Source organism: Panthera pardus, unplaced genomic scaffold (genome assembly GCF_024362965.1).
Source record: "Panthera pardus isolate Hobbes unplaced genomic scaffold, ASM2436296v1 HiC_scaffold_10, whole genome shotgun sequence".
Classification (NCBI taxonomy): Eukaryota; Metazoa; Chordata; class Mammalia; order Carnivora; family Felidae; genus Panthera; species Panthera pardus.
Window position 1 is genome coordinate 54,576,604 of NW_026526655.1, and position 12,613 is coordinate 54,589,216.

Genomic DNA, 12,613 nt, shown 5'->3' on the forward strand with positions numbered 1-12,613 from the left:
TTGGGCTCTTTCCATACTTTGGCTATTGTTGACAGTGCTGCTATAAACATGGGGGTGCATGTGCCCCTTTGAAACAGCATACCTGTATTCCTTGGATAAATGCCTAGTAGTGCAATTGCTGGGTCATAGGGTAGTTCTATTTTTATTTTTGTGAGGAACCTCCATACTGTTTTCCAGAGTGTCTGCACCAGCTTGCATTACCACCAGCAGTACAAAAGAGATCCTCTTTCTCCACATCATCGCCAACATCTGTTGTTGCCTGAATTGTTAATGTTAGCCATTCTGACAGTGTGAGGTGGTATCTCATTGTGGTTTTGATTTGTATTTCCCTGATGATGAGTGATGTTGAGCATTTTTTCATGTGTCGGTTGGCCATCTCGATGTCTTCTTTGGAGAAGTGTCTGTTCATGTCTTTTGCCCATTTCTTCATTGGATTGTTTGTTTTTTCGGTGTTGAGTTTGAGAAGCTCTTTATAGATTTTGGATACTAACCCTTTGTCTGATATGTCATTTGCAAATATCCTCTCCTATTCTGTCAGTTGCCTTTTAGTTTTGCTGATTGTTTCCTTCACTGTGCAGAAGCTTTTTATTTTGATGAGGTCCCAATAGTTCATTTTTGCTTTTGTTTCCCTTGCCTCCAGAGATGGTGTTGAGTAAGAAGTTGCTGCAGCCAAGATCAAAGAGGTTTTTGTCTGCTTTCTCCTTGAGGATTTTGATGGCTTCCTGTCTTACATTTAGGTCTTTCACCCATTTTGAGTTTGTTTTTGTGTATGGTGTAAGAAAGCGGTCCAGGTTCATTCTTCTGCATGTTGCTGTCCAGTTTTCCCACCACCACTTGCTGAAGAGACTGTGTTTATTCCATTGGATATTCTTTCCTGCTTTGTCAAAGATTAGTTGGCCATATGTTTGTGGGTCCATTTCTGGGTTCTCTATTCTGTTCCATTGATCTAAGTGTCTTTGTGCCAAGGGGTCCTGATTTTTGACTGAGAACTGACAGCAGAAGACAAGGTACTATGTAATTCCAGATTTATCTCCATTTAGAGTAAAATGTTTCTGAGTCCATTAGTCACAAGTCCATTACAAAAGTAGGTACAGGAAAAGGAAGCGGTAAAGCTTCTCTAACATTCTGTTAGCCTCAATTTACACATTTTCTCCAAAGTTATCTTCTTTCTTCCCATCGTCCTCCTCCTTCTCCCCCACCCTATCCCCTGCCCCTTTCCCCTCCTCTTCCTCCTCCTCCTTCTTCTTCTTCTTTGGTAAACTTTTGTTTTGCCAAAAATCTCTCTCCCTGCAGGGATGTTCAGCTCTAGACTGACTGAAGCCACAAGTGGAGGAGGCTAAGTCTTATTCCTAGCTCCCTATAGCTGTTTCCATCTTCCTGAAGTGCTGTGGCATTTATGGAGCTCGGTCCCCCTGTTTAGGCCCTTCCCACAGTGGTTCTATTTACAGGCTGCCTCGTGATGTGCCTCTGCTGGGAGCCAGCTAGCCAGGATGACAGATGTACCTTGTAGTCACAGTAGGGACACCCCAGGATTGTCTGTACCGTAACAGGAATGAGCAACCAGATACATGTGGGTTTGCTTTAGGAATCAGATAACACTTTAACATGATCTTAAACATTAAGAGAACTAGTCTTCCCATTTGCTTCTACTTTGTATCCAACTAATCTTTGATTTAAGTTACAATTTCACATTTAAAAGATCTTTGAAAATCTTTGATCTATTTCTTCTTTCCTTCTTATAGAAATGTAGTAGGCATGTCACAGTTTAGCATCCACATCCTGGAATTTCCAACCATAAGCCTAATGGGAAAATAAGCAGAAGGAATATTTTCAGTACAGTTTAGTAAAATAAATGTATGTATGCTCTAGTTTTATTGTGAAGATCAAAGTGCAGATGGGTGATTCCAAGTGGTGAAAATATTTATACACTTAGAAATTTTTTTAATGCTTTATTTATTTATTTTTGAGAGAGAGGGAGAAAGAGCACAAATGGGGGAGGGGCAGAGAGAGAGAGAGAGAGACAGAATCTGAAGCAGGCTCCAGGTTCCCTGCTGTCAGCGCAGAGCCCAACGTAGGTCTCAAAGTCAGAACTACAAGATCATGACCTGAGCTGAAGTCGGACGCTCAACTGCCTGAGCCACCCAGGCACCCCTAGACATTTTTATTATATTATAGTTATTAATATTTGGTGTACGTACTTGAAACATTATATAAAATTAAAAGCAATAGTTTACACTACTTTTTGGTATAAAAAAATGAAGTCAGACACCCCACTAGGGAACTAAACCAAACATTACATTTGATTTTTTAAGTTGATTGGAAAAGACATTGTTTTGCTTCTAATGTGCTTAAAGTGCTTCTTGGAAGTTCACAGATGCTGAGTTGAAATAGATTTTGAAAGATCTCTACTTTGACATCTTCATTTTTAAGATGAGAAAACTGAGGTGTGTAAGATTTTCACTTGAGCAGTATGCTACCAAACTGCAGAGTTTCTGTTCATGTTGTGTTAAGGAGTCAGCTTTGGGCCAAAAGCTCATTTATTGGGCATTGGCATTTATTGGGCACTGACACACTGTCACTTGCTAATCTCAGAGTTCATTACTCGTTCCTGTTTTAGCCCATTCAACTACTGCATGGTCTAATGTTCCACGGATCCTTTTTCTGTGTTTTCCTCTTCTAGCCTTATTTTACGACATATCTGTTACAAGCTGTTTATATGCTGATGCTAATAGCACAGTTCCTTTGATGATGCCCTAACTAACTTACATGGTTATAACTGCACTAAAGGCCCTCAGAAGAGGACTCAGTACCTCAAGGCAAAATGAAGTGGGCTGTTCTAAATATGATTTTTTTAAATGTGATATGATAATCTGTAAAGATAAAGAACCATGGTTTTGTGCCTTGATTATCTTTGGGTAAAATATTCTCATTGTCTAATTTCATACACTATGTAAGACATAGGAAATTGTAAAATCTCATTTTCTCCACATCTACCTTCACAGCCTTCAGACTGCCAGATTTTGGGGAGTTATTTTTTTCATTCATTTTACCCAAAGATACATTTGTATGCATGAATGTTGAATTTCACTATATATTTTCTTGCCTGGCAACATAAATAAGCTGTTAATACACAAGGCATTTACAGACACTCTCTGTGGTAATATGTGACGGAACACTATTAGTTACTCATTCATTTACACATCTTCATTTAGAAATGTAATACGTTAATATTGAGCATGTTTTCTACCTGCAACGTGACAAAAAAAATTACTTTTACATTTACATAATGTTCATGGAAATTTGTAACTGGAGTCTATATATGGGTCACAAACAACTACCTTGCTGAAAAAAATAGCTATGACAGAATTGGGTTGGTGTCCATTCTTCCAAAATAAGTTTTGCAAACAGAAGCTTTCATATAATTTTATTTTTTTAGCCAGAAATTTTTATACTGCAGCAACATCAGGAAGGTAGCAGAAAAAAGACTTAGTGCACATATAGTATATTCCATATGTCAGAGTCTCATGTTCCACTTACACACATTTTTATGTCAATTTGGGTGAGTCGGTCATCTGAGTTCCAGGGATAGAAGGCAGATTAGAGCAGTAAATTAGAATCGAGGGAGAGACATGTATCCAACTAATAAAATCAGACTTCCTGACATTGTATAGCACTTTGCTATTGATTGACAAAATGACCATGGAGAGTCACCCACTGGCAGGACAAGAAGCAGAAAAAGAATGCATGGATGCGGAAAACATGCAATGGGGCAGCATTGTGGTATAGTAAAGGTATTTCAGATTGATAGCCCTCACTAGTGATTTTAAGAAAAAACTAAACTATCATCATTCAACACATATCACCAATGTGGCTACTATGTACTGGACCACAAGACTGCAACAGTCCTCAGGAAACATGGAGTCCAGAGTGAATTAACGCCCATGGGACTTCAAGTCACAATGAGTCGTGACCAGGCCACACTGTGGGTCCGTTCAGAGGGTATGTATAAGAGAATAAGAAAGATTATAATTTGTTCTGAAAATGCCCATCCCATAGGCATAAAATGTGTTAGAAGTTTGGTGTTTAACATCTGCAAAGTGACTCTTTTTCCTGAAGAATATAGAAAGTTGAAGTTTAAAATCATAGTTTTTGGGCGCCTGGGTGGCTTGGTCGGTTAAGCATCTGACTTTGGCTCAGGTCATGATCTCGCAGTTCGTGGGTTCAAGTCCCTCATCGGGTCAGCTTGAGTTCCACTTTGGGTGAACATGAGTCTTGCTTCTCTCTCTTTCTCTCTCATTCTCTGCCCTTTGCTCACTTGTACCCCCAAAAAAATAACTAAAATAAAATAAAATAAAATAAAATAAAATAAAATAAAATCATAGTTTTCATGTCCAGAAAATAAAACAAATATATTATTACGAAGACAGTGAACTTGCAGAGTTTGTAAAATAGCCATTACTGAGACATGCTGCCACGTCCAGTGTCAAATGGAGTGCCCATCTTCTCTGTCCAAGCTGCCCCACTTCTGCTGCTACAGTCCTGGCCCTGAGCACAGCAGGCAATGGTGCAGTTGTCAAGCAGAAGGAGGCCAAGGGAGCCTTGTCCCGAAATCTCTCCAGGACTTAGGCTTAATATTCTACCCATAATAATTGTAGCAAATCATTCAGGTTGAATTATGAAACTTTGGGTCCTTTCATTTCAAATGCAAGCATCCCTGGGCCATAATAACTGTGAAGCCTCTGTTACTCAAAATGAGCACCAGAAAGCTTTTTTCTAAAATGGGCAAAAGGATGGGCAAGAAATGAAGCTCATGAAGTGGACCTTAAGAGAAATGGACTGTTGATTTTATATTTTTGATTCTGGCCAAACCTGTGCCATAGTTCCAATGAAAGGCTTTTGTCTTTAATGTGTTTCCTTAGTTTTAAAATATCCCATTTCCCTCACATAAATTGGCCTTGCCAGCACCAGACTCACAATAATACATTCTTCTGCCAAAGCAGCCTTGACCAGCTTCGTCAAGACTAAGAATAGCAAGCCAGCCTGGTTGTCATCAGCCCCTTTTGCTTCTGCTTCTTCTCAAGGAAGCTTTGTTCATTCCTAACCCTGAGAGAGGCTTACTGCTCCCTGGGAAATCTGGTGACGTTGTTCATTCTGCTAGTTTCAAAAGAACTACAATTAAAATTTTTTTTTAAATGTTCATTTATTTTTGAGAGAGAGAGAGAGAGAGAACACACACACACACACACACACACACACAGATAGAGTGCAAGTGGGGGGAGGGGCAGAGAGAGGGGGAGACACAGAATCTGAAGCAGGCTCCAGGCTCTGAACTGTCAGCACAGAGCCTGATGCAGGGCTCGAACCCACAAGCCGTGAGATCATGACCTGAGCTGAAGTCGGACACTTAACCACTTAACCGACTGAGCCACCCAGGTGCCCCCAAAAGAACCACAATTTCAAAGTCTTAATACTTTTTTTCCTAATTATACCTCTATTAACTTAGTCTGCATATTCCATAACAAATATGGAGGAGCTGAACAAGTACATAGATTGGAAAATCACATTATTCATTAGAAAAAGAAAATGCTCCTGGTGTTTTAAAGACTTTTAGAAAATGTTGTTAATGTGGATTATAACAACATTAAAAATTTTCTAATAGGGTAAACTCTCCCGTCCAGCTTTGGGTGTTCTTTCCTGCTTATGTCCTCCTGTTGAGCAGTTGTCTTGGCCATTTTCACCATTCCCCATTGTTGACAAGCTAACTAAAGTTAGAAACAGCTGCAGGCACAATGATCCCATAGCCAAGCGACCATGGCACTCAGTTTCTTTAAAAATTTGACAAGTTATATGGAGATTAGATGGGAAGTTAAGTTTTCATGTTGGAACATTTAGGTAAGAAATTTAGGCACGATTAGATTTTTCTGAAAATCTAGTTGCTAAAGGCAGTTTGTTCATGTTGCCTTCCGCTTGTATCTGCAATAGTCTGAAATTGGATCTGGGAAAGGTACAAGATTTAAACTGCATTTCTGGTGGGACCAAAAGGAAAAAGTGCCAGCAACTTTGTCAGAGGAGCTCATGTGTCAGAAAGAAGCTGAGTCCGTTTCACATACCCATAGTGCCATGAGCATTCTTTGGTCTTATAAATCATCTTCAGTGGAAGTGCATACATTCTGAAGAAACAGAAATAAAATTGTGCTCATCATTTACCAGTCTTAAATTTTTTGATCCAAAGTAGATTTAAAATTTCATGGTTTAGAATTACAGTGCTAAGGCTCAGCCTTTCTCCATTCATCACATAGTTTTCAAATAGATGTTGATCTTTCCCATTTAAACAAGCCAATGTAATCCAATGATTATCAGATTGATGACAGAACCCCTCTTCCTTTCTCTCGACTGAAGTGTATAATATATATCATGTTCCAATAAGAGAAAAAAAGAATATAACATTTTATTTTCCAATGGATACATGTTAGTGACAGGACATATATTTTCCCTGTTCTTTCTTCTTTTCTTATGTTTATTTTTATTAAAGATAAAAATTATGTTTTAAATTGTGGTAAAATACACGTAACATAAAATTTACTACCTTAGCCATTTTAAGGGTACAGGTTAATGATATTAAGTGTATTCACACTGTTATACTACCATTACCACTCTCCATTTCCAGAACTTTTTCATCATCTCAAATAGAAATTCTGTACCCATTAAATAATAACTCTTTATTGAGACCATCTTTTTTAATACAAGAATCTGTGGTTTCCTCAGATAGTTGCTGATTGTGACTTTGGGGAAAAAAGTTCCTGCCAAAGCTCTATGTGAATAATGCAGGATGTAGTCCCTTTGTATTTTAATCCCATTTGTTTTTTCCCCCACTAAAATCAAACATGTGCAGATTAAAACACTGAATGTCAAAGAAGTTAAATATTTATTGGTTATTTCATAAATATAGCAGCAGAAATAAGATATTCTCAAATATTTTCCTGAGTTCTAATAGAGAAATAGTTTTCAAATTTTGAAACTATAGTTCTTTCCACCTCTTCAGAATGTTACTGATTTATCAGTTTCAATGTTTAATATGGTCTCTGTGCTTGGCTTAATTGGTAGCTTAAAACTCGTCTTCAACAATTTCATTTACCATATAAAATAAACAACGCCGATTAGGTATAGGTGTGTCAGGTGCAAAAATTGCATCAGCATAATAATTTCCATGCATGCAAGTCTGCCAGGGCCTTTCTAGATAATCGTCTCCAAGAAATGGTAAAGATAAAGTCAAGGTTCTGTTTTTATAATATGCAGAATTTGAAATAAGCGTTTTGAGAAAAGAAATATTTTTTTAGGGCAGATATATTTTTTTATGCATTACAAGTCTAGAATCTGCATGTACACAGCTCTTATTCCCTTCCAAATAATTTATTTGCTGCCATTGAAAAGAATTTTAATATGCTTCTGACTTTTCTTATCATTGCTCAGATTTATCAACCATGACATTGTTCATTTTTTGCTGTTAAATGCTTCCCTATAATCTAAGAAGGTTTATGCTTTCTCTTTACTTCCCCTTGCTGATAATATAAAGAACCTGTCAATATGTTTATCTTTCTTGAATATGGAGAAGGGCACAGAAAGTGGTGTGTTTAATGGAATGGGCTGCTAGAACTTTGGTCACTGGTAAAGGTGACCTGTGTGTTCTCCGGGCTGTCATGATGCATGCCCTAGTCTCAGTTCATAGCCCTATGCTTGGTTTATACACAGGTTAGCATTGCCATCAGTGGTGACACTGTCACTTTACTTTGGATTGGAAGGACATCTGAAGTTAGTGGCCTATACCTAATAAGGAAATCTCTTCTGGAAACTGCTCATGAAAAATAACTTTTTTAAACTGGATTTGGACAAATAAAGTACTTTTCCTGCTAAATCTCATATTGGGTCTCCTCTTACATCTCACTATTGTCCTCAGTGGTCTGTATATCAACTCTTCATTGACCTCTTCAACAGGAACAGCTCGTTGAAGCCTCATAAATTCATACCTGATGGCCATAAGGGTGCCTTGGGGCACCCGGGTGTCTCAGTCGGTTAAGTGTCTGACTTCGGCTCAGGTCATGATCTCACTGTTGGGGAGTTAAAGCCTCGCACCAGTCTCTGTGCTAACAGTTCAGAGCCTGGAGTCTGTTTCAGATTCTGTGCCTCGCCCTCTCTCTCTGCCACTCCCCTGCTTGTGCTCTCTCTCTCAAAAATAAACAAATAAACATTAAAAAAAAAAAAAAAAAGACAGAGCCTCTGGAGATAAAAGGATCTGGGGCAAATGCTAGCGCACTGAGAATGGAATGAATGGGGGCACATGATGTCAAATCAATACAAATAAGAAAATTTGAGTTGTTGAAAATCTATGGTATGTTAAAAATTGTCTTGTTTGGAGGCCAAAGGATATTCTATACTTATAAATCTAATTATAAATTACAAATCAAGAAGTACAAAGAACAATTTATGCTTACTTATATTTTGGGGATATGTTTAATTTCGCATATACCAGACTTGTTTCCTATTGCAAAATCACTGAATACATTTTGAAGATTATCAATATCTTGAAGTGTTTAGACTTTTTATTTTTTACAAGTCAATATTAGTGTCCTCATTTTAAGGAAATCACCTCTTTCTTTTTACTGAACTACAGCTCAAAGAGTCATTCAAAGATATAAAAAAGAAATTCAACAATTTGAAGTTTAATTACACCAAGAAAAATGAAAAAGCTCGGAATCTGAAGGCTCTTAAATATCAAATTCAACAAGTTGATGTGTATGCTGAAAAAATACAGGTAAAGAGAAAGTGTGGGTGGTGCATTTGTGTGTGTGTGTGTGTGTGTGTGTGTGTGTGTGTGTGCATGTGCATGAACTACTACAATTACTGCAAAACATTTTGCATTTTAATTCTAGATGCTTAATCTTTGGGCCTTTTTGTAGCATTGGGACTGAGAAGGTAGTTTTCTGCTTTTGTGACAATTGGGTTCCCATGTAAATTGTTTAAGTTAATTTATCTCTTGAGGCAGCTCTGGAATGGATTGTACCAAACTTACCCAGCCTCTCTGCTTCCATTCTTCCCCACAGCGCATGCACACACACACACACACACACACACACACACACACGTGCACACGCACGTGCACACACATGCATGTCTACACCTTTTGTACACCCCTTTTCCTTTCTTGCACCTGCCAATGTCAGGAACCTCCTCCACTGCTCCTAGAACCCCTGGATAGATTATTTGAATACCTTTCCCAGGAAACAGTGAGCTTATTGAAGACAATAAAATATTTTATTTTATGATCGTTGTCTTTTTTAATCATAGTATCATTCTCGAAATCTGGAATAGAACCTGGTACATAGTGAATTTTCTACATGATATTAATACTGGATCAATAAAATATGTGGAAGAAAACCCATTCTTTCCAAAATACATTCGTGATAATTATTATTTTAATATTATATAACGGAGAAAGCTGCAAAAATTTCTCCAAGTTTTTCTCTTATTATATAATCACTATCTAGCCTCATAAATAAAAATTGAGTGTTATTTTAAAAGCTGGGTGTTTTTTTTTTTGCACAGGCTTTGAAAATGAAAATGGGAAAAGTTGAGAATAAAACTTCTTATTCTCTCTTAAATTATCCAAATAATAAAGTGAATGTCCTTTTGGAAACCATGAAAGATTTGCAAAAACATGTGGATGAGTTTGAAAAAGTTGTGACAGATTACAAGATGAATTTGGACCTGACCGAACATCTCCAGGAAATGATAGAAGAGGTATCTTCTTGTTGTAATGATATCCATATGTAATATTGTTTTGTAAAATTACTCTGCTACTTTAAAACAATGCTGCTTTAGATGTTATTGTCATGAAATCTATACATCTCCTCCTTTTCATGATTATTTTCCTAGGATAATTTCTTAAAGTAGAATTGCTAGACCAAAGGGAATGAATGTTACAAGGTTTTGATTGTAATGTCCAAATGTTCTTTGGAAACATTTTACTAATTTTCTCTTACCAGCAACATATAAGAGTTTCCCATTTCCACATGACCCCATCAACTCAAGATGTTTAACCATCATGGAATTATGTTCACTGCTTTTTAAAATACTCAAAATGACTTACTTACTTCACAGAATTTGAAAATGTTTAGAAAGAAAAGTGATACTGGGATTTTTCAGGTAAAAAGATTGTTATTGGCATTATTTTTGCTTTTGTCAAGAGGATAAATGGTACAGTGCTCATACACTGTACAAAATTTGACAAGTTAAAATTATTATTTGCACACTTCATATTGAAGAAATTCCGCACTTGAGGTTCTTTGAAGCCCATTATTCTGTGAGACAAAACGTGTCTCTCTTTACCACTGATGCAGCAGTGTTTAGATGTAACACCATGCTAAGGAGAATGAGGGTGATCATTCTTCTCTATCTGATGTATAGGTTTGCTGTAGCTCTCTGGCACTTATTTAAAGGCAGCTCTTAACAGAGTCATGTGCTTCTATTTCTTGCTCATCATAATTTCTCCGGCCTTGGTCAGACACATTCCTTCCATCACAGTTATTTAGTATTTTTTGTGAGAAACTGTCTCAGTTCTCCACTGTATTTTGAAAATATTACATGAGTATCTTCTATTAAAAAAAGTCAAATGCTATTCTTTAGATGATACTTCCTTAATTGATAAACTAGATCTCATTCTTAAAAGAGAATTTATTTATTAGAGTGTTAGGCAATACTTTATCCATGTATTGTTAATTATTTCAGTCAATTAGACTAGATTTTGTACGTTTGGAGAATATACTTTCTTCTCGAGTGCACATGGAACATTCTCCAAGATAGATCATATACTGGGTCACAAAACAGCCCTTCATAAGTTTACAAGAATTGAAATCATACCATGCATACTTTCAGACCACAATGCTATGAAGCTTGAAATCAACCACAGGAAAAAGTCTGGAAAACCTCCAAAAGCATGGAGGTTAAAGAACACCCTACTAACGAATGAGTGGGTCAACCAGGCAATTAGAGAAGAAATTAAAAAATATATGGAAACAAACGAAAATGAAAATACAACAATCCAAACGCTTTGAGATGCAGCGAAGGCAGTCCTGAGAGGAAAATACATTGCAATCCAGGCCTATCTCAAGAAACAAGAAAAATCCCAAATACAAAATCTAACAGCACACCTAAAGGAAATAGAAGCAGAACAGCAAAGGCAGCCTAAACCCAGCAGAAGAAGAGAAATCATAAAGATCAGAGCAGAAATAAACAATATAGAATCTAAAAAAACTGTAGAGCAGATCAAGGAAACCAAGAGTTGGTTTTTTGAAAAAATAAACAAAATTGACAAACCTCTAGCCAGGCTTCTGAAAAAGAAAAGGGAGATGACCCAAATAGATAAAATCATGAATGAAAATGGAATTATTACAACCAATCCCTCAGAGATACAAATAATTATCAGGGAATACTATGAAAAATTATATGCCAACAAATTGGACAACCTGGAAGAAATGGACAAATTCCTAAACACCCACACTCTTCCAAACCTCAATCAGGAGGAAATAGAAAGCTTGAACAGACCCATAACCAGCGAAGAAATTGAATCGGTTATCAAAAATCTCCCAACAAATAGGAGTCCAGGACCAGTTGGCTTCCCAGGGGAGTTCTACCAGACGTTTAAAGCAGAGATAATACCTATCTTTCTCAAGCTATTCCAAGAAATAGAAAGGGAAGGAAAACTTCCAAACTCATTCTATGAAGCCAGTATTACTTTGATTCCTAAACCAGACAGAGACCCAGTAAAAAAAGAGAACTACAGGCCAATATCTCTGATGAAGATGGATGCAAAAATTCTCAGTAAGATACTAGCAAATCGAATTCAACAGCATATAAAAAGAATTATTCACCATGATCAAGTGGGATTCATTCCTGGGATGCAGGGCTGGTTCAACATTCGCAAATGGATCAACGTGATACATCACATTAACAAAAAAAAAGAGAAGAACCATATGATCCTATCAATCGATGCAGAAAAGGCCTTTGACAAAATCCAGCACCTTTCTTAATAAAAACCCTTGAGAAAGTCGGGATAGAAGGAACATACTTAAAGATCATAAAAGCCATTTATGAAAAGCCCACAGCTAACATCATCCTCAACGGGGAAAAACTGAGAGCTTTTTCCCTGAGATCAGGAACATGACAGGGATGCCCACTCTCACCGCTGTTGTTTAACATAGTGCTGGAAGTTCTAGCATCAGCAATCAGACAACAAAAGGAAATCAAAGGCATCAAAATTGGCAAAGGTGAAGTCAAGCTTTCGCTTTTTGCAGATGACATGATATTATACATGGAAAATCCAATAGACTCCACCAAAAGTCTGCTAGAACTGATACATGAATTCAGCAAAGTTGCAGGATACAAAATCAATGTACAGAAATCAGTTGCATTCTTATACACTAACAATGAAGCAACAGAAAGACAAATAAAGAAACTGATCCCATTCACAATTGCACCAAGAAGCATAAAATACCTAGGAATAAATCTAACCAAAGATGTAAAAGATCTGTATGCTGAAAACTATAGAAAGCTTATGCAG

The 12,613-nt window shown here is 37.1% G+C and overlaps 1 protein-coding gene across 6 annotated transcripts in view; it reads left to right on the top strand.

The window, feature by feature from the left end:
- Nucleotides 1-12,613, top strand: part of CCDC141 (coiled-coil domain containing 141) — a 205,257-nt gene that overhangs the window by 163,038 nt on the left and 29,606 nt on the right. For all 6 annotated transcript variants that reach the window (XM_019460899.2, XM_019460909.2, XM_019460917.2 and 3 more), the window contains 2 exons: nt 8,669-8,809; nt 9,601-9,795. In XM_019460899.2, the coding sequence (XP_019316444.1) occupies nt 8,669-8,809; nt 9,601-9,795 (336 nt within the window). The remainder of the gene's footprint in view (nt 1-8,668; nt 8,810-9,600; nt 9,796-12,613) is intronic.